The 18734-nt window shown below is 38.7% G+C and overlaps 3 protein-coding genes across 7 annotated transcripts in view; 2 read left to right on the top strand and 1 right to left on the bottom strand.

The window, feature by feature from the left end:
• Positions 1-441: 441 nt before the first annotated feature.
• LOC111658224 (rab5 GDP/GTP exchange factor-like) lies at positions 442-16605 on the bottom strand. Of its 3 annotated transcripts, none has more exons than XM_023410663.2 (9): positions 16468-16605; positions 4535-4721; positions 4089-4216; positions 2954-3105; positions 2788-2857; positions 2563-2698; positions 2384-2478; positions 1686-1942; positions 442-1588 (listed from the first exon to the last, which is right to left on the bottom strand). In XM_023410663.2, the coding sequence occupies exons 2-9, from the start codon at positions 4690-4692 to the stop codon at positions 1172-1174; spliced, it is 1413 nt and encodes a 470-aa protein (XP_023266431.1). In that variant the 5' UTR covers positions 4693-4721; positions 16468-16605; the 3' UTR covers positions 442-1171. The 3 variants fall into 3 exon arrangements, with proteins under 3 accessions (XP_023266431.1, XP_023266430.1, XP_087031369.1); XM_023410662.2 differs by lacking the exon at positions 16468-16605 and adding an exon at positions 6127-6385; XM_087175243.1 differs by lacking the exon at positions 16468-16605 and adding an exon at positions 5650-6031.
• On the top strand, positions 8192-15257 carry cfap251 (cilia and flagella associated protein 251). Its single transcript, XM_023410667.2, has 20 exons — positions 8192-8756; positions 8923-9063; positions 9244-9353; positions 9442-9550; positions 10005-10085; positions 10181-10258; positions 10346-10387; positions 10512-10783; positions 10881-11057; positions 11141-11391; positions 11649-11800; positions 11930-12106; positions 12222-12406; positions 12505-12619; positions 12942-13105; positions 13199-13289; positions 13996-14139; positions 14232-14460; positions 14604-14792; positions 14893-15257. Exons 1-20 carry the CDS (start codon positions 8496-8498, stop codon positions 15018-15020), a joined length of 3096 nt encoding a protein of 1031 aa, XP_023266435.2. The 5' UTR covers positions 8192-8495; the 3' UTR covers positions 15021-15257.
• mlxip (MLX interacting protein) overlaps positions 16118-18734 on the top strand; it is a 14721-nt gene continuing 12104 nt past the window's right edge. For all 3 annotated transcript variants that reach the window (XM_023410661.2, XM_023410660.2, XM_023410659.2), the window contains exon 1: positions 16118-16673. In XM_023410661.2, the coding sequence (XP_023266429.1) occupies positions 16369-16673 (305 nt within the window). In that variant the 5' untranslated portion in view covers positions 16118-16368. The remainder of the gene's footprint in view (positions 16674-18734) is intronic.

The following is an 18734-nucleotide window of genomic DNA, read 5'->3' as shown; positions in this document are numbered from 1 at the left end:
ATTACTGCCCCCAACTGGCCAATTAAAAAAAAGTAAATGAAAGTGCAGTGTAGTCACCAAATAATCCACAACTCTTCTATCAGTTACAAAAATGATGATGTCAAGCCAAGTAATTTAAAATAAAGTATGACAGGTGTGAAGTGATAGGTCTATTTTTTCAGTGTCAGACTCTGAACATATATGATCCTGCACAGTGACAGTCAAACATCAGACGCATAATGTCCAAAACACATTTGCATCGAAGGAAACTAAAGGCTTTATCAAATGATAAAATACTTAAACAAACATTTACACTCATGTTTCAAGAACACATGCCAATGAGTTAAACACTGAGCATTTAACTGTCCCACTATTTTGTTTTTTGACTCCTGATTAACTTTGCAAACAAGTCAATTACAACAACAAAAAAAACACACTAAAGAAAAACACAAGAACAAATCATTAAATTATACAAGTCAACTTTAATTATATAATTGGGTATATCATCACCATTGATCACAACACAAACCCCTTTCGTTTATTCAGTAACTTCTATAACCGTTGTAAACAACCCGTACTTTCTGCAACATGTAGGAATCGCTACAAATTATTTTGCACCACTTTTTTCATCTTTGAACAAACAGTGCTGGCAACATATTGAGAACAGTTCTGGAAAATTAGTTTTTTCCAAATACACCACCTGACTTGTAGTGGTCCACAACTACCATCCAACATTTTTACTGTAGCATATTTTTTAATTTCACAGCAGTTTACATATAGGCACATTGGTGTACACCATTAGAAAACCCTAATATTAAATAAGCACCCTTAAAGTGTTAGGTGATACCCCTAGGTGCTGTGTAACCTGAGTGCGTAAATATTACTTATGATCACACCTGTTACTACAAACTGGAAAGTATTTTATTGGCCTTCATCCTCAAACAAGATACAAATCTGCAACATTTTTTAACAGTCATTAAAAAAACCTCTGTGTGCCCCGTGATAGCTAATGTAGAAAGTTTCCTTCAAAAGGTTTTCCTTCATGTTCAACTGGCAGATCAATCCCAGCTTCCTACTGTTGAAACCTGTGCAAATGTGGCATTGTAATATACATCAGTTTTGCATCCTACATAAATTAGTGCTGATGATTAAAAAGAGTCAAGTGCCAGATTAGGTGTTTTTGTGAGTATCGCTAACAGTCTGAATCTTTTGGATTTACATGTTGATCTGTAAGCACCAGTACCGAATGGTCTTCCTGATACCCTTGCAGTGATTCTTCATGAGTTGAGGATGAAAAAACCTGTGAGATATCAGCCTGAGCTGTGATCTCCTTCTGTACCAGAGCAAACTGTGCTGTTGCCTCATCCAGTTGTGAATGAACTGCTTTCACCCATGTTTGTAGCTGCGTGTTGAGAGCATCCATCCCCTGGTCCAGCTTCTCCTGTCTGTCTTTTATCTCTTCTAACAGGTGCTGTGTGTCACCGACAATCTGCTGCCTCTTCTTCCTCGTAGAGGGAGCACGCTGATGCAGCATGTAGCCCTCAAACTCTTCTGGACTGAGGTTTAGTGCTGGTCCATCCAGCTTTTCAATGAAGGCCACAGCACAAGACTAAAACAGGACAAGGGCACAGGTATGAGTAATTAACCATCTTGTTACACAGCATCCTATGGCGTATGATGGATGAGTAACTTTGCAATCAACTTACCAAATTTGTGAAATAGTAGCCGCTCTCTCCTGCCATCAAACTGTGAGGGAGACCAAACCGAATCACATATTGCATGTTTGAGTGTAGGCGGGGTGGATTGGCCTTCAGTACCACATATATCAGCCCTGACAGGAAGTCATCAGCATTAGCAGGCTCGCTGTTCGAAGAGGAGAGCACCTCGAAGACATGCTGACTGCATTTGGACACACAGGCAAGTTTGTCCTGAGGTGCTCGTTTGGCATCCATTTCAATTATGGCTGTTGAAAAAAAAATACAGGGCAGGGCAAAATGTCAAAGGCCAGCATTTTAGACCTTTTAACAATGTTTCCAGCATGTGTGAATCTTACCACCGTCTCGCATGAGCTTGAAGAAAGAGTTCAACATTTTGGGAAAAACACTTACACGTTTTCTGGCATAGAGTTGGATTTGTTTTGTGTATTTGCACTCTCATGTCTGCCACTTAAATATAAGGCTACAGCTAGCAGCCAGTTAGCTTAGTTTGGCATACAGACAGGAAGCAAGGGGAAACGCTAGGCTGACAATACACCATTTTACAGTGGGTTATATAGCATTTTAATATATTTAACAAACAGATTTGAGAGTGATATTGATTTTTTCATCTAACTCTCCAACAGAAGGCAAAAAGCCCATTTCCTAAAATGATTAACTATTCCTCCAGTACTGATGTTGTGAATCACCTGTTATAGCAGACAGGAAGGGGTCACTTGTGACTGTAGTCTTTTTATCAGGAAAAGGTACGCTCAGCATCTGCGGAGTAACCCAGTTTAAGGAGCTGCAAAATAAAGACATAAGTGTCAAACAGTCATCAGAGATTAGAGGTCAAATACAACATAAGCGACTTGTATGTAAGGCTTACCGTATCCTTCTCTGTAGAGCCAGGTCCTTCTGTTCATCATCACAGCTGTCATGGCAGAAAACCCATTTATGCAACCGCGTCATTATTAACTTCTCTACGTGCTCCATTATCTGAGTGGCCTGAGCCTCAGTAAAACCTGAAAACAAAATTAACAACTTAGAAATCTCTTTTTGACAATGTTTTCAGAATCAACAGCCACAAAGTGTTGAACTGATCTGTACTGACTGCTAAAATGTTCAGCAAAAGACTGGTAGAAATCCTGCACAAGATCCGACTGTTTCTGTACCGGCAGATCCTGTAAAGATGATGAGAAGCTATGATCAGAACAGCTGTGACATTTCAAAGAGAAGGAACAAGAAGTATAATGTTAAACTTTTAATGACATAGTTACATGGTAAGCCTCCATTGTGTTGAGAAAAGCTGTGCATCGGGACTGCAAGCGCTGGGAGGGAGGGCTTCTGAGTATTTTTAGGAAGCCAGTGAAGTCCCCAGGCTCAAGGCTCTGGTACGCTTTTAATGCACTTGTTTGGCTTTCAGAAGACTCTAGAGGGATGAAACGTGGATGTCATTCCAGATGAATAAATGAAGTAACACATTTTAAAACTGAAACATGGTATTCAGAATGACTCAGTCACTGCGTTTGGAAAAAGCAGTGAAGCAGTTGAGCACAGGTGAAGGGGCAATCCCTGGCAGCAGTACCTACAGATTAGTTTTGTGTTGTCAACTTGCAGATATAAGGACACTACACTACCCACATATATGCACATGGGAGCCTATCTGTACATTAGTTAATGAAGCACAACAACTGTTGCAAAAACAGACAACCATAAAGATCAGTTAGTCAACACCTTTGTTTATGGCCAGATAAACAAAGGTTTATCTCTAGCGTGTTCTGAGTCCACTCTGGAGCCTCCTACCAGCTGGATGTGCCTGTAGAACTGCGGATGGAGGGCACCCAGGAGGCGTCCTGATCAGATGAATGAACCGGTGTGGAGGAGCAGTGGTGCTACTCCAAGCTCATTACCCTTTCTATAAGGGTGAGCCCAGCCACCTTACGGAGAAAAACTAATTTCGGCCTCTTGTATTCACAATCTCATTCACTGTCACGCTGTCAGTCACTAATCAAAGCTCATAACCACAGGTTCGGGTTGGAATTTAGATCGACTGGTAAATCGAAAAGCTTTGCCTGCTGACTCCCATTTGAAAATATATGTGCCTTAAAAAGTTGATATAGCACTCAGTCCTGGTTCATCTCATTAATTCTTTCCACTTTTCTATTCTGCTTTTGTTCTTCTTGCAGTTAAGTCTCTAAGCTGTGTGATAAATAAGGCTTTTCATCAGTTTAGAGCTCTTCTTGCCTTTGCTCTTGATCCTCAGGCAGCACAACTGATGACTAAGCTAAATGTGATAAAGCAGTTGATTTTTTTTATCCTGAGGCAAAACAACCAAACGTTTTGCTGATACTTGTTTTTGACTTGATTGAACTCAGAACATTGAATCAAAGGACACAGAGCAAACAGGGCTACCTTGGCGCTTTGGAGGCGATGGGCTGCCCCAGAAGAGTCTCCTCATTGTGTTAATTCGATGACCTTTCTCAATGTTTTTCTTCTCCTCAAATTTGGAGAAGGTGAGAGGAGTTCCATCATTTCTTGGCCTACAAAGAATGACAACTTTAAGCATTCAAACCTAAACTCAGTTTAAACCAAAAGCATTTAAGTTCCCTCAAGGTGACAGTTATATTAGAAGATAGTTATATAAACAAAGCAGTTGCAGTCATTGTAATTTATTTTTCTGATTAATATGTTTAATTAATATGCATGACAATGTCCACCAATTCAGGTAAACATCAATGGTGTAATGAAGTTTCCATAATGTTGCTTTTAAGATGCTGTGACAAGAATCCATCTACACATTGACACCATTAGCTTGAGGTCTTTGAGTCTGAACAGTCGCTACAATAAGCAGTTTTTACCTTGTGTCTTGTCTCTGGGATTCAACTGGACGTGCTCTCTCTCTCCAGCACTTGGAGCAGAGGCCTTGCCATGCAGGGTTTCCATAATACCCACAGGCATTCTTGCAGAGCAGCTCCTCCTGAGAAACTCTGATTCCTCTTTGCTTCTCTGTCCACATATTAGAAATCTCTCATACACTATTCCCACCTGTAAGACATAAAATTAATATTTCGATAATAAAAATAAAGAAGCTCTTCAATGTACGCTGTTAGGTCAAATGTAATTCCTTTGACAATTAAAACTTTTAAAAAGGAAACTCAGTCTGTCCTGTCTGACTGCAGGAGCTTAAATCTCACAAGCTTAGTGATCAGTACAGCCTGGCTGTGCTAAACTTGGCAAATAACCTCAGGCATCTTTCCTTGGTGCAGACATTAGACTAGGACACTCAATGCTTCAATACAGAAAACCGAGGAAGAACCATTTTCAATGCTCTTTAACTTCATAATTTGTAGATGGCTGTGTTTTCTTTGTCTTCTTCTCTTTCTTTCTATTTTGGGTATTTCCTCTTTCATTCTGATAATATCATGTTCAAAATCACTGATGAGGCAGATCCAGGAAGATAAATAGAAGTTGATGACTACTATTATCTATGTTTATTTGTCTATCTTCTGGGCGTACTGGAGACTGATTGCTTTTCTTCTCTTTTTTCCAAAACCAAAACTACACTCTACAAAATTATTATACAGCTAATCAATACCTTTCTACAATGATTTCAACAAATACTGAATATTATAACCGTCATGAAGGTAGGATTTATCGCAAGACAGTTTAACTAGACTGTTAAACTGTTAGACTGCTATACCTAATAAACTGGCAAGAGTATATCCAAATGTATGCTATCATGTGTCATGTCAAAACTAATAAAAACTGGTCACAGTAAAGACTTTTACATATGTTGCCATTAACGGGAAGAAAATTGTAATTTTGGTTAAACTGATTGAATTTGAGATATTGTCAGACTCTGCTTTTATGAGAACTACAGCTAGTTCCATAAACAGTAGAAAACAAGAATCAAAAACAGCTGACAAATGTGTACGTTAATACTTCTAGAAGAATAAATAATTACATCACTTACCACTTTGTATCCAGTAAATTAAAAAGGGAATTTAACTAATGTAGACATGGTCATTACAATAAGGAACAGCTGTCGACAACTTTCCAATTTCTCCTTTTTATTCCTTCACCAACTCTTTCGTGTAACCGGTTAAAAGCTGTTAAGTCACAATGGAAACTTTTTCGCAGCTAAGCGCAAATAGCCTTGTAATGGCTGAGCTGACGGTCTACTGTGAACCTCACATTGAATTCAATATTAAAAAACGTATTAAACTTTCTAGGTCCATGGGCTGAGTGTTGGCCAACAGCTTATTAAGAGCCCGGCTGACTGTCAGCTGAGGGGATTGGAGATAAGGACCAGCGGCTAACGTTAGCTAACGTCAAAAGGCTACAGCTAACAACATATTTCAGCCTCCTGTATTAACTAATTCAACTTGAATCGCAGTAACAAATCAAATACCCATCAGGATAAGTTCACAATCATTAAATGCCTCCTCACCTGTAGCTGATGAAATCATAATTAGCCGCTTCCTCATCGAAACGCGTTTCTCACTTTTTGGTGCATTAACCGTCAAAAACTCCTCACTATAAGAGCAATAATCCTTCAAACCTCAACAAATGAGATAATAGTTACAAAAATTATGAAACAGAGGTAACGAAAATGAAACTGACTAGAAAAGTTGTAAGTATGAAACGCAGACAGAAAACCCAGATGCTTTCAGACCGGTGGAACCGGGGGGGAAAAAATGTAAAAAAGGTTTAAAGCTCAAAGCAACAACCGACGTTTCGACACGGTGCCGACCTTTCAAAACAAAAGTATGACTGCAATAAAAAAGTGCTGATTCACGACTTCAAAAACACCAAAATCACGTGTACAACTCAACACAAACGAGTAGTTATCACGTCTGCTTCACCCATAACATCTAAAATCCCGTTATTACGACGAGTATCCTCACTTCTGCATAATTTGAATATTTTATTTTGAATGTTCGTACCAGAAGTCTTTGCACGCTATTACGTTTGTCTAACTTAACGCTCTTGCAGTTGTTGTTACATTGCCCTCTAGTGGTTACCTTGCGTAACCACATTCTTGTCTGGTACACTAATGTTAGTGGTTTTTAATATTCTTTTACAGTTTTCATTGACATTTTAGAAATAAATATTTATATCGATAGTATCAAACACTAATAAATAGATTATAATACATTGGATTGGTCCTTTTTACGGGGTTTCACCTCATTTTTGATCTGATATCCTCTAAATAGACTTGAGGTCCACAGAGCACATTGTTGCCTACGACGCAATCTAATCTAATTTTCACTGTTCTCTGTGTTTCTGTATGCATGTCATCTTCTGCTAAAACAATTCGCATAATATATTTATATTATATGTAATACATTGCGCTAAAGATTAATTATTTTACTAAAAATATTTCCACATTTTCTAAATTTACAAAATTTACATGTAGCATATCATTTGTTATCAGCTGTTTCCTGCCCTCTAGTGGTCACTCTGAGTAACTGCAATACAAAATTAGATTCGTCAATTGCCGTCAATGTTGACCTACCAACATAGTAGGTTTTCCGGTAAATGTTTTCAAAATACAGTGACCAAAGCGTTATCATGTACGGAAAAAAAGTTTGAATGTTCAAAGTCAAATTCAAACCTTTTTACAGATATTATTAATATTCTTTAAAGGTTGGCTATCAGTAAATTATTAAACAATATATGAATAATCTGAAACCACTAGCATCATCTTAAATACTGCACTGATACTTCCGTTGAAAACGTTCAAAATAAAACTTTTATAACAAGCAAGCGTAGTTAGATCATGTGATCACTAAGGGCAATGAACACTCAATAATATGCCCTCGGTTAGTAGGCCATTCGGTACACTTAGCTGAAGCTAATGCAGTGTAATACCACAGTCATGCCGTAAATCCTACCTACCTTTTGAAATTGTTTCAGAGAGGTGCTGATTCAACTTTGTGATCATTTTGGAGGCTGCAGTTTGTGGTGCTATTGAATTATGTTGTGTTAAACTGACACTATTATATAATATAATAATATAATATAATATAATATTATTTTGTCAACTTAATTTAAATCAGGGAGAGTAGGCTATATATAACACACATACCTCTATAATATACTGCAGAATACCATTCAACAGCAGCACAAACTACATCCTCCAGACTCACCATACAGTTGAATCAACAGTTCTATAGTGTTCCTAATAAACTGCCAACTGAGTTTACACTTTCACATCGACACTCCTTACATCCTGATTATGTCCTTGGAGGTGCACAGTTTACTACTCCACAAACTAAGTGACCTATACTGCACTGTTGTATATATTACTAAATAAATCTGAAAGTAATCAAATCACTGCAAAGTAATTTAAATATAGACAACGTTAGGGCACCAGGGCCCCATCTTATTAGCTCTTTACATGTTTTGCATGTAAAATCTCTTTTTGCAAAGTAACTAGTCACGTCAGCCTAGTGCTTTTAATTTGAAAGGCCTAGCCAGAACGTCTGTGTTTTGGTTTCACTCGTCACCAGTGTCCGGTGGTAACTAGGCGACGAGACGCTTCGCAGGCGCTTTACAGATGATTTTTATAGACTAACCGCCATAGAAAGTTTTTTTAATATACAGCTTGAGTCCTTTGAATGAGGTAAATTGTACAAGAGATGTTGTATTTTACGTTAATTAAATAGTGAGATTTGTTACATTTCGTAGCGTATCTAGTCTTTGCCTAACTTAACTAGCGTTAGCTGTAATTAACCCGACAGATTAAGGGAAACTCTATGAAGTTGTTAAAGAAAAAGCAGGATTAATCGTCCAAAACGTGTGTGGTTCGACATCATGTCAGATGCTGAAGCTAAGAAACATCAGCCTTCCACAAGCGTTAAAGTGGAACAGCAAAAATGGCAGGACAATCGACCAGCAGGTAATGATGAAGAGAAGCAGAGGAAGAGCAGTGATGAAGCCGAGGAGAGTGCCACAGTCAGGAGAGAGGAAACGGAGCCTGACACACACAAGATGAGCTGGCAGTCTCAAGTCTACACTGCAACCAGAGACACACTTTTCCCAAAGAAGATAACTCAACCCAGAACACATGCACTGGTAAATACTATGTCTTATTTGCACGAAAATGAGTAATGTTTTTAAATGGATCCTCTGCACAAGGCAGTCAAGAGAGTTTCATGAAAAATGTTCACCTCAAGATAAGAAGATCATCTGAGAACTTTCACTGGATCTTAACAATACTGCAAATGTGCTCTCCATCCAGTCACTAGAATGGGTATTTGGGATGAATCCTGCCCTTCCTGTCTTCAGTCTGCAAGACCATGATCAGCTGGTGGTCCTCTATGCTGGAGCTCACATTGGGATCATTTACAATCACACCTCAAACTCCCAGCACATACTTCAGGTGAGAAAATCGGCAACTGGTTTTTGACCTTGAGGAATATGTGATAAAAAGAAGATGAGGCGGCATCCTTTGGATAAAGTCAGCACTATCACCTGAGCAGCTATAGATATCTTTTGAGAGCTGTTGCATGCAGGTTGTTGATTTTAAATAGCTTACTGTATATACTTCTTATTCTCTCAGGGTCACTGTCACCCCATCTCATGCATTTGTGTGAGTGAAGACAGACGCTGGGTTGCGACTGCAGACCAGGGACCGAAAAGCACGGTGATGATATGGGATTCCTACTCTGGGTAGCTCTTGATTCTTCACACATTAAGGCTTTCTTTGTGTATTAACCTTTTCTCTCGGTGGTAACCACATGCATGATAATTATTTCAGTATTCCTGTGCATACATTGTTTGCTTGCCACCCTGATGATGGTGTCATTTCGATGGCATTTTCAAGAGACACAAAACATCTGGTAACCCTTGGGGCTGAAGAAGTTCAAGTGAGTATGGCAGCATGGTTGGAATGAACAGATTCAATTAAATATTTTAAAAAATAATTTATTGAATTAATTATTTATTTAGTTGAGAAGATGACATTCATTTTAAATGTCTTTTGATGATGTTATGGTTTGGAATCTTTATCCATATATCATATCTTTAAATGTTATATCATGGTGATGTTGTCTTTTTCAGGCTTATGCTTTAAGGGCCATTCTTTGTTAAAAAATTAAAAGAATACAAATTATATAATCTTTAATCAAATGGTCAATGTCTCAGAACTGCACTCTTCCTAAATATTGTATAACCTTACAACACCAAGTTCTCCAAATACAAAAACAGTTTACATGATAACTGTTTCATATTGGATTTGACAGTACAAAACAATAAGTGTCTTTCTAGAGTAAAATGTACATCTTTTAACAAACTGCTAACCATATGACAATGTTTTCACAGTGTGTGTGTGTTTGGGATTGGACAAATGAAACAGAAAAGCCTTTGTGGTTTACTGAAATAAATCCTATGCATGGTTTTCAAGTAAGTTTTGCCTTCTTCTAACATTAAAATGCCACCTAACTTAATGGATGAGACATTCATAAGATCAAATGCTCAAATGTTGGATTGCTTTTCAGGAGTACATCATTTTTAATCCAAATGATAGCACACAGCTCCTCAGCAACAGTGAAAGTCATGTGTTATTCTATAGCATGGTAAGTCCAGCTGTTACTTTCTATTTAAATACATAATACAGCTGTTATGTTTATGTTTATTACATTAATCAGCTAGACTTTTTTCAGGCCCAGGGAAGCCTGCAGTGCTTTGCCCTGAAGCTTAAGGAGGTAAAGATAATTATCAGAATTTTGTAGAAAATGTAAGTGAATTCTTACAGATTGTTCTGTCTTGTATGGCAATTAGTATTTTGATTAAAAAAATCTTTACAGTTTCATTTGTTCACCTCTGCAGTTCTGTGATGCAGCCACCAGTCGAACTGATGCTCCCGTGATTACTCAGTCTTCTCTTGACCCTTCTCAAACTGTCAACATGGAGGGCAGGCCTCTCAGTCGGTCTGTGTTTCACTGGAGAGAGCCTCAGGTCCTAACAGCCACTGGGGCAGGCAGCCTCGTGGTGTGGGATGTGATCGAAGACATAGCTGGGAACCAGCACCTTCCTCAGGATGGATTCAAGCTCATTAAGCTTCAGAAAGATCCAATTACTGTTCTCACTGTAACTGACAGGTAGTCAGAGCCATAAATATGCATACTTGTTGCCTTTTAATTGTTGCTTGTATTTACTGGTCTCTAATCTCTGTTTGTGTTCCGTTTGATATCACAGCTGCTTCGTAACTGGTGACACTCAAGGCCATATCAAGTTTTATGATGAAAACTTCATGCTTCTCACTTGGTACAGTGAATTCAACCTGGATGCTATTGTGTCCATTTCCTTTTCCAAAGAGTGTACAGACGGATATCTGGAGGACTGCACTCTGGAGGCCAAACCATTAATCATCAGGTATCAGAAAAACAGTCTATTATGTCCTCAGTTTATACTGTTTTGTGCATTTTCACCAAGCTGACATCTTGTTTTTTCTGCAGGAACTTTGTTGTGTCCACGGTCAGTTCCATAGTAGTTCATGTGAATACACAGAAAAGCATCCCTCAGATCCTGCTGCATGAGGACTGCAACCTTCTACATGCAGTAGCCTGCCACCCCAAACGGCCAGCTGTGGCCATGGGCAATCATGCGGGCATTTTAAAGGTGTGGGACTACAACAACAAAGTGATCATCCGCAAAAGGGTCTTTGAGACAGAGAAGCAGATCCAGTGTATCACCTTTGACCCTCAAGGTGAGCCAATATGTTTAATGAATGTCTTTGCAACAGACAAATGTTGCATATAATGTTGCCCCACTGCTTAGATTAGATTAGATTAACTTTATTTATCCCACAACTGGGAAATTCATTAACCACAGCAGAAAGATAAACATCTATAGAATAAACATCTATGGAAATATACAACAAAAATATACCAAATATACTGCTTTGTATTTGTAATTTGTCTTTACATTCTGCAATATAAAGAGCCACCTTTTGTCTCTGAACAGGATTATACCTGGCAGTTGGCTTTGGCAGTGGCTCTGTTCACATACTGAATCCCAGCACTTTACAAAGTGATCCCGCGGAGTGTTTCCATTACACTGAAGACAGCATCCATCACATCACTTTCTCCTCAGACTCAAAGTATCTTGCCACTGCGGTGAGCCACTCATCTCTGTTATCAAGTGTTACATGTCCTAACTTAGGTGGCAACAGTGGATTGCAAATCTATAACATTTTTATAACTTCAAGAATGACATGTATGTTTCATTTCCTTGTCCACTGTTAGGATTCTGGATATGCAGTGACAGTGTTCCGCCAGCAGACTAATAAAGGCTCTTCACCTCGTTGGACGTATCTGGGCAGGTACCGCTCCCACTACAAACCCATCAAAGACCTTCTTTTTGGGGTTCACCTGGACAGCACCCAACCCAGACTGCTCTCTCTGGGAATGGACCGCCGCCTGGTTAGTCTGCTTTGTCATAGTTGGAGGAGCGTCGACTAGTTTAGTGTTTTGTAATGCTATTTTTTAAAAGTGTTTATGCCAAACACCTCTGTGCTTGTGTGGAACTGTATAATAGGTGGAGTACGACTTGGAAAAATGTGGTTTGAACCAGCTCCTCATCTTGAGCTCAGAGCGCATTGAGCAGAGTGCTGTGCCAATGTGCATGACTTGGTATCCTCCCCTAACGGCAGAGCAATTTCTCCTCATTGCTTCAGACCAGTACAAGATGAAGCTTTTCAACAGCACGACCAAGATGTGCAGGTTTGTAAAATACTGTAACAAGATCAGATTTTCCAAGACTGACTGTTGTCAACGCAAATTAATGGAAAATATTATTACACATGTTCTACAAAAAACAGAAAGACTCTCCTTGGCCCAACGTACGACTCTCCCATTAAGCAAATAATGGTTCTTCCCATGTTAAAAGAACCTGAGACAAACTCGTATTACCTGGCGTACATCACAGAGGACAAGGTCAGTGCTGGAATTTGTTTGTAGTAATTTATTAAGTAATCTACTTAATTTTGTTTGTGGCATTTTATTTATTATCTGGATAACTTTGCATTAACTTTGAGTATAACACCGCATCAGATCATGGACTAATGCAAAAAATTGTTGCATGTTTAAATCAGAACATATTTATAGTCTTGTCTCTTATTTATGTTTTGTGAGACACACCCCTGGGCTTTTGAACCATGATTAAATTTAGTCCTGTTTTGAGCCCAGTGCTGCTCTGGTAAGAAGACAGGAATTCACTACTGATATTACCACTAAGACTGCGTTGTATTTTCTCTAGGTGGGTCTCCAGATTTTGCCTCTGGATGGGAACCCCTACAAGTCCAATGCTTTGATCTGCCACCCGACCGGGGTGTCTGCTTTTGCTTGCTCCTACGACGGCCGATTTGTTTTTACTGCAGGAGGATCTGACTGCACTGTACTGTCATGGGAAATAGGCATAAAGTAAGCTTTAACAGCACCAGCCTTGAAAGAGGAAATGCAAGAGCAGTGTAATCCTGTTTCCTGATATGGTCCTCTCTCTTGTTGTGAATGCAGTGCCTTGGAGGCAGCAGCCTCCCTGGGAGGAAAGGGCGTGGTACCTTTTTACACTCTTTTAGAGGGAGGGAGAGATGGCAAGTTCTACAGGGTGAGTTAAACGTTTTCCTCATTCCCTACAACTGCTGAGTGAACAGACCCTGATTATTCTATTAGCTTGAAATTAGAAGCATGTTGCCCATTCCCTGATATATATTGTCACCAAAGTTATTAAAATGATGCATTATTTTATTTTTATGTTGATTTACTTAGCCTTACACATTGAGTTGCTTGAATAAATATTTGGCCTGTGGTTTTATTTACACTGTAGTATTTCATCGTGTTAATCAGGAACCAGTGTGCTGTTAGAACATGTTTTCTCTACAGATTAATTGTGCCTATGTGCAATACTTGGATGTAATATCAATGAGTTGATCTGATTCTTCCAACAATTATTTCAATTCAGTTTGTTTGATGGTGAAGATGACAGGTTTAGCTTTAACGTATGTAATTTTTCCTATTTTTATTTAGGCTTTGTTGGACTATTGGGATGACTACCTTTTGTAAGAGTTCTTACTATTTACCAGTATAGCAGTATGATATCTCAGATATGTAAAACAGTAGAAAACTGGAAAAAGCTGAGTGGAGTGACCATTTTAGCACCCCACCGCTTTGGGGCAAAATATAACATTCAACATACAAACTCTTGTCTATCTGCTTTTGGAGAGCATTTCTCATATTTACACTCCCATTTTACGTATTGTTTCTGATACCATTTAACTATAGTGTCTCAGTTTTCTGAGCTTTTTTGTTTTTAGGAGATTGAGGACCTTTTTTATTACTGCCAAGTCCGTCATCAAGGCACTGACTCAATGGAGAAACGTCAAGTGTCAACCAAAGTTCCCCTATCAGAGGTTCCCTCTCTAATGAGAGCTTTGGCCTACTTCCCTACGGAGCAAGAGGTACAATCAATGTAATTTCTTCTGACAACAAAAACACTGTAAAAAGCAGCTTTATACCTCAGACCTGTAGATTGCTATATTATTTTCACCAGATAGAAGACATGCAAAATGAAGTCAAGTTCAGCAAGTATGCCGAAACAGGAAAATATGTGACTGACATCGACCTGGAGGAGTTTATCAAGCTGTATGTCAACCATCGGCCAGCATTCGGCATCTCTCGAGATGAACTTGTTCAAGCTTTTCACATCCTTGGTAACCGTGACAGTAAAGGACGGCCTGTTCTGCAGAGACATGAATTGCTAGAACTCCTACAGGCTCGAGGTACGCTGCAGGCTTTTCAGCCTGAGAAGTCTTGCTGGTTTCAATTGTCATATTATGAGAAATGTCTTGATCTTCTATTACACAAAACTTATGTTTCTTTGTCAAGTCCAATATAGTCATAATTTTGATCTTATCTTTGACAGGAGAACACATGACAGAGGAAGAGGTAGCAGAGTGTTTCACTACACTTTTAGGTCTAAATGAAGAAGGAGAAGAAGAAGAAGATGAAGAAGAAGAAGAAGAAAAAGAAGAAGAAGAAGAAGAAGAAGAAAAAGAAGAGGAAGAAGAAGAAGGACAGGAACGTTCTGAGCATGACATTCACAAATCTGACGGTATGTAAATAAAATCTCATCAACAAATCATAACCTAAGAATTCATTTCATTCACACCTGAAAAAATGCATCACTTTTTCATGTGTCTGTGTGTGTCTAGGTGGAGATCCAGAATATTCTTTGGAGACTGCCATTCCAGATGAGATATCAATAGTGACATTTACAGGCTACATCCTGGGCTTCCCACCCTCAGCAGGGCAGAGTGGCAGGTCCTCCCCTCCAGAGTGATGAAAGCAACTGTCTGCTAGTCTAGAAGAAGTTGTGTTAATGACGAGCCTCATGCTCTTAAAGTTTCTTTCCAGAACATGCCCTAACACAGATGGTGGCATTTTTATGTATTAGACTTTAAAATATGATGAATATATATGAATATTAAGTTAAATCCTCAGCTTTGTCACACAATACATATAAAATGTGTTTTGTAAGGAAAAATTATAGATCAGCAAATTAAATTGAAATAAAAGTTTTAACACAGAACTTTTACTGAGTATTTTGTGATATTTTGTCAGTAATGGACTGGAACACTTCTCCCACCATTATTTATTACCATTTAATTTCTTCATGCAAAAAAAAAGAACATCAGTTACTTCTATACATTTTTTCCTCCTCAATGTTAACACTAAAACTTTTGGAAAGGGAGACCTGAAAGACAACTTTTAAATACCAGGGACCCTTTCGTTTCCATTCTGAAACAAAAGAAAATATATGACTAATGTAGGCAGCAAATAACACTTACACATTAATTGTTACTATAGTCACATTTACTCATGTTACGATTTTGAAGTATTTGTATTTTACTTGATTATTTCCATTTTCTGAGCTTTTATACTTTACCTCTACACTCACTAAATTTTAGAAGCAAATATTGTGCTTTAACTTATTGAAATGTTAAAGTGCAAGAGATAAATTTAGAAAATAGATTACGATTCGAAATGATCAGAATTTGTATTGAAAGAAGAGATAAGCTTAATTTTTCGGCAGAATTTCAATTTTGACTTTAAATTCTGATCATTTAGGGTTTTAGGGCCTTTCAGCTTGTATTTTTACTGTTTCGCTAAATGTACATAAATTGTCAAAATTAAATCCACCTGGAGCAGCTACAACAGTGAAATTATGCTTACACTTTGAAGCCCAGATCGGTTTTGACACATATCCAGGGCAATCTATTAGTTGCAGCTTTCACCTGCAGCAGGAGCAAAGAGAAGCGGACTGGCCTGTGAACGGCCTGTGACTCTGGGTTTATTTTGAGTTTCTTGGTGGGTGGGGCTCTGGCTCCGACCAATCAGAGACGCTTCAACACAGGAACTTCCTGCTCCGGACAGAGGAGCAGTTTTTTTGTCAGCTGGTTCCTGCGACTCTTAGCTACGTCAACTACCTATCAGGACAACAACAAGTTAACTTGCGCCACTGATTACCAACAGCATACTTTAAAATGAGTGGACTGGACTGGGACTCCACGGCACGAAGTTGACAGACGTCCAGGAACAGTGAGCCTCAGCCGCGCCTCATGAACGGGAGAGTTTTATTGTCCTAGCTAGCTGGCTAACGTTAGCTATTTGTCTGGTGAGTTAAAGACATGGCTACTAGAGAGATGTCTTTACGGCATAAATACCGTCGCCCACCGGCGACGGTAAAGCAGGAGCAGGATGACGACTCGGACGCGGAAGAGACTCACCTGGGGCTGGAGTCTCAGATCATCCACAGCGGGCATTTCATGGTGTCCTCGCCCCACAGCGAGCACCCCCCGAAGAAAGGCTACGACTTCGACACTGTCAACAAACAGACCTGTCAGACCTATCATTTCGGCAAGGCGAGCATGTCGCACCTCTCCATAGACGCTTCGCTGACCAAACTCTTTGAGTGCATGACTCTCGCGTACAGGTGAAGTATAACAAGCCTCACCACCCTGGATCCAGCTTAGCTCTTCACGCAGTTCACGCTGAGCTCGTCTGTATCCTGTCCAGATCAGAAAAGTCATGCATGGGACACTGGCATGAAATTGCAGTCACGAGTTTTCTCTTCATGTAACTTCCTGCTTGACCAATTATAATGTCGTGTAGTGTTGAAAGAAGTATTCAGAAACCTTTACTTAAATAAAAGTACCAACACCACAGTGTAAAAATACTGTCATCACAAGTAAAAACTCTGCATTCAGAATTCCACTTAAAAACTACATAAATATTATCAGCAAAATCTTTAAAAAAAAAAAGTCAATCAATGGATCAGGCCCCCTCCTGAGAGTCACAAGACAAGTCACTTTTAAATAGACTGTCAACATGACATATAGATTAAATAATGCTCTTGGTGAGCTGCTATAGGTCAGGTGGAATTGACGGTTTGATTCCTGGCTGTGAAAGTAAGTAAACCCCAAATTTCTCCCAGCGTGTAATGTATGATACTATTCAACGAGTGTCAGTGCTTTGTCAATGATTGATTGATTGATTGATTGATGATTTATTTGTTGTTTTGTTGGTGGGGGTTAACATATTTGTATAGTGACAGCAGTATTTTGAGAATTTTAGTAATGAGTTCAAATTTAATTTTGGAGAGTGTGAGTGAGGTCAGTCACTACAAATCCCAAACTTACTCTGTTATTTCTGAGACTCTGGTTGCCTGCAGGATTACTGTCTGCTCTGGAAATGTGATGCACGGACGTGGTTGGAGATAATGATTATTTTAAATGTCAGTCAATTTAGTTTTATATTTGCCATTTTGTCTTTAAAATAAGCATTACCAGTGCTGAAAGAAACATCTTTGAAATGTTTTACTTAGTCTGATCAACTACATAAAAATATATTTAGTCTGTAATGTAATTTGTATGTTAAACAAAGAGAAGCAGTACTTAACATTAATTTAAAAAGTGTCCACCAAATGCATGTAATTTGTACTTGATAAATGACCAAAAATAATAATCAATGGCCTTGATTTAATTCCTAGACTTCATAGTTTCAGTAATACACATGACCTAACATTTACAGAGAGCAATCATAGGTTAATTACTTAAAATCTGATATCACAACTAAGGCTTTTTTGTTTTAGTCTATTAATTCTTCCGCTTAAAAAATGTGCATCACAAGCCACTAGAGCCTGAGGTCACATCTGCAAACACTTTTGTTCAGTCAACAGTCCAAAACCAAAAGATATTCATCTGAGAGTAATTTAAAATGGACAAAACCAATCCTGACATGTGAGCTTGAACCGGACAATGTTTGGCAATTTGGCTTGATAATGCTTGAAATGACTTATACAGTGAATTGATTATCAAAATTATTGGCAATTATCTTTCTGTCAATTAAGTAATTGATTAATCATAGCAGCTTTAATCACAATACTGCAACACTTATTATAAATGTTTTGTATGCTGAACTTCTCCAGGCCATACCAATGCCTAGAATAAATAATTCAAAGGATTTAATTCAAAATGCAGCCCATGATCCTGAAAAGGCAATTAAAACCAGGACGATGAGTAGTGATAAGTGTATAATCTTTAAGACAATGTAAAAGCAGCGACATTGTTAAGATATAAACTAAAAGTTGCAAAGAAAGTTGGGTTTAAGTGCAGTTGATGTCAGCAGATATTAAGAAGTAAGTTGTAACAAAAATGCTAGGCTCGTATTACCCATGGTTCTGTTTACAGCTGTAGTGTTGCTGAAGTGTTGGTGCAGAGCCAGCTGCTCAGAGGATTCCCTCTGACTTTGCAAATGGTACCAATTTGGACTCATTGGGAAGACTATAAATAGACCAGGAAAGCACCACCACCAGTTACTGTTCTGCTGTTGTCATTCTATCCTGAAAGGAGAAGGGGCTGGTATTGCAATACACGAGAATGCCTTTACTCACAGCAAGAACATTGCTGGGACTGCAAAGTGTTCCCCTATAACACTGCCTCCTCTCATTGCACCGAGCTGGGCTACCTACCTACTTATTAGAACAGGTTTTTCC

Source organism: Seriola lalandi, unplaced genomic scaffold (assembly GCF_002814215.2).
Source record: "Seriola lalandi dorsalis isolate HSWRI2012SDOR001 ecotype SW California unplaced genomic scaffold, Sedor1 jcf7180002054427, whole genome shotgun sequence".
Classification (NCBI taxonomy): Eukaryota; Metazoa; Chordata; class Actinopteri; order Carangiformes; family Carangidae; genus Seriola; species Seriola lalandi.
This window is presented reverse-complemented; position numbering and strand designations above follow the sequence as displayed.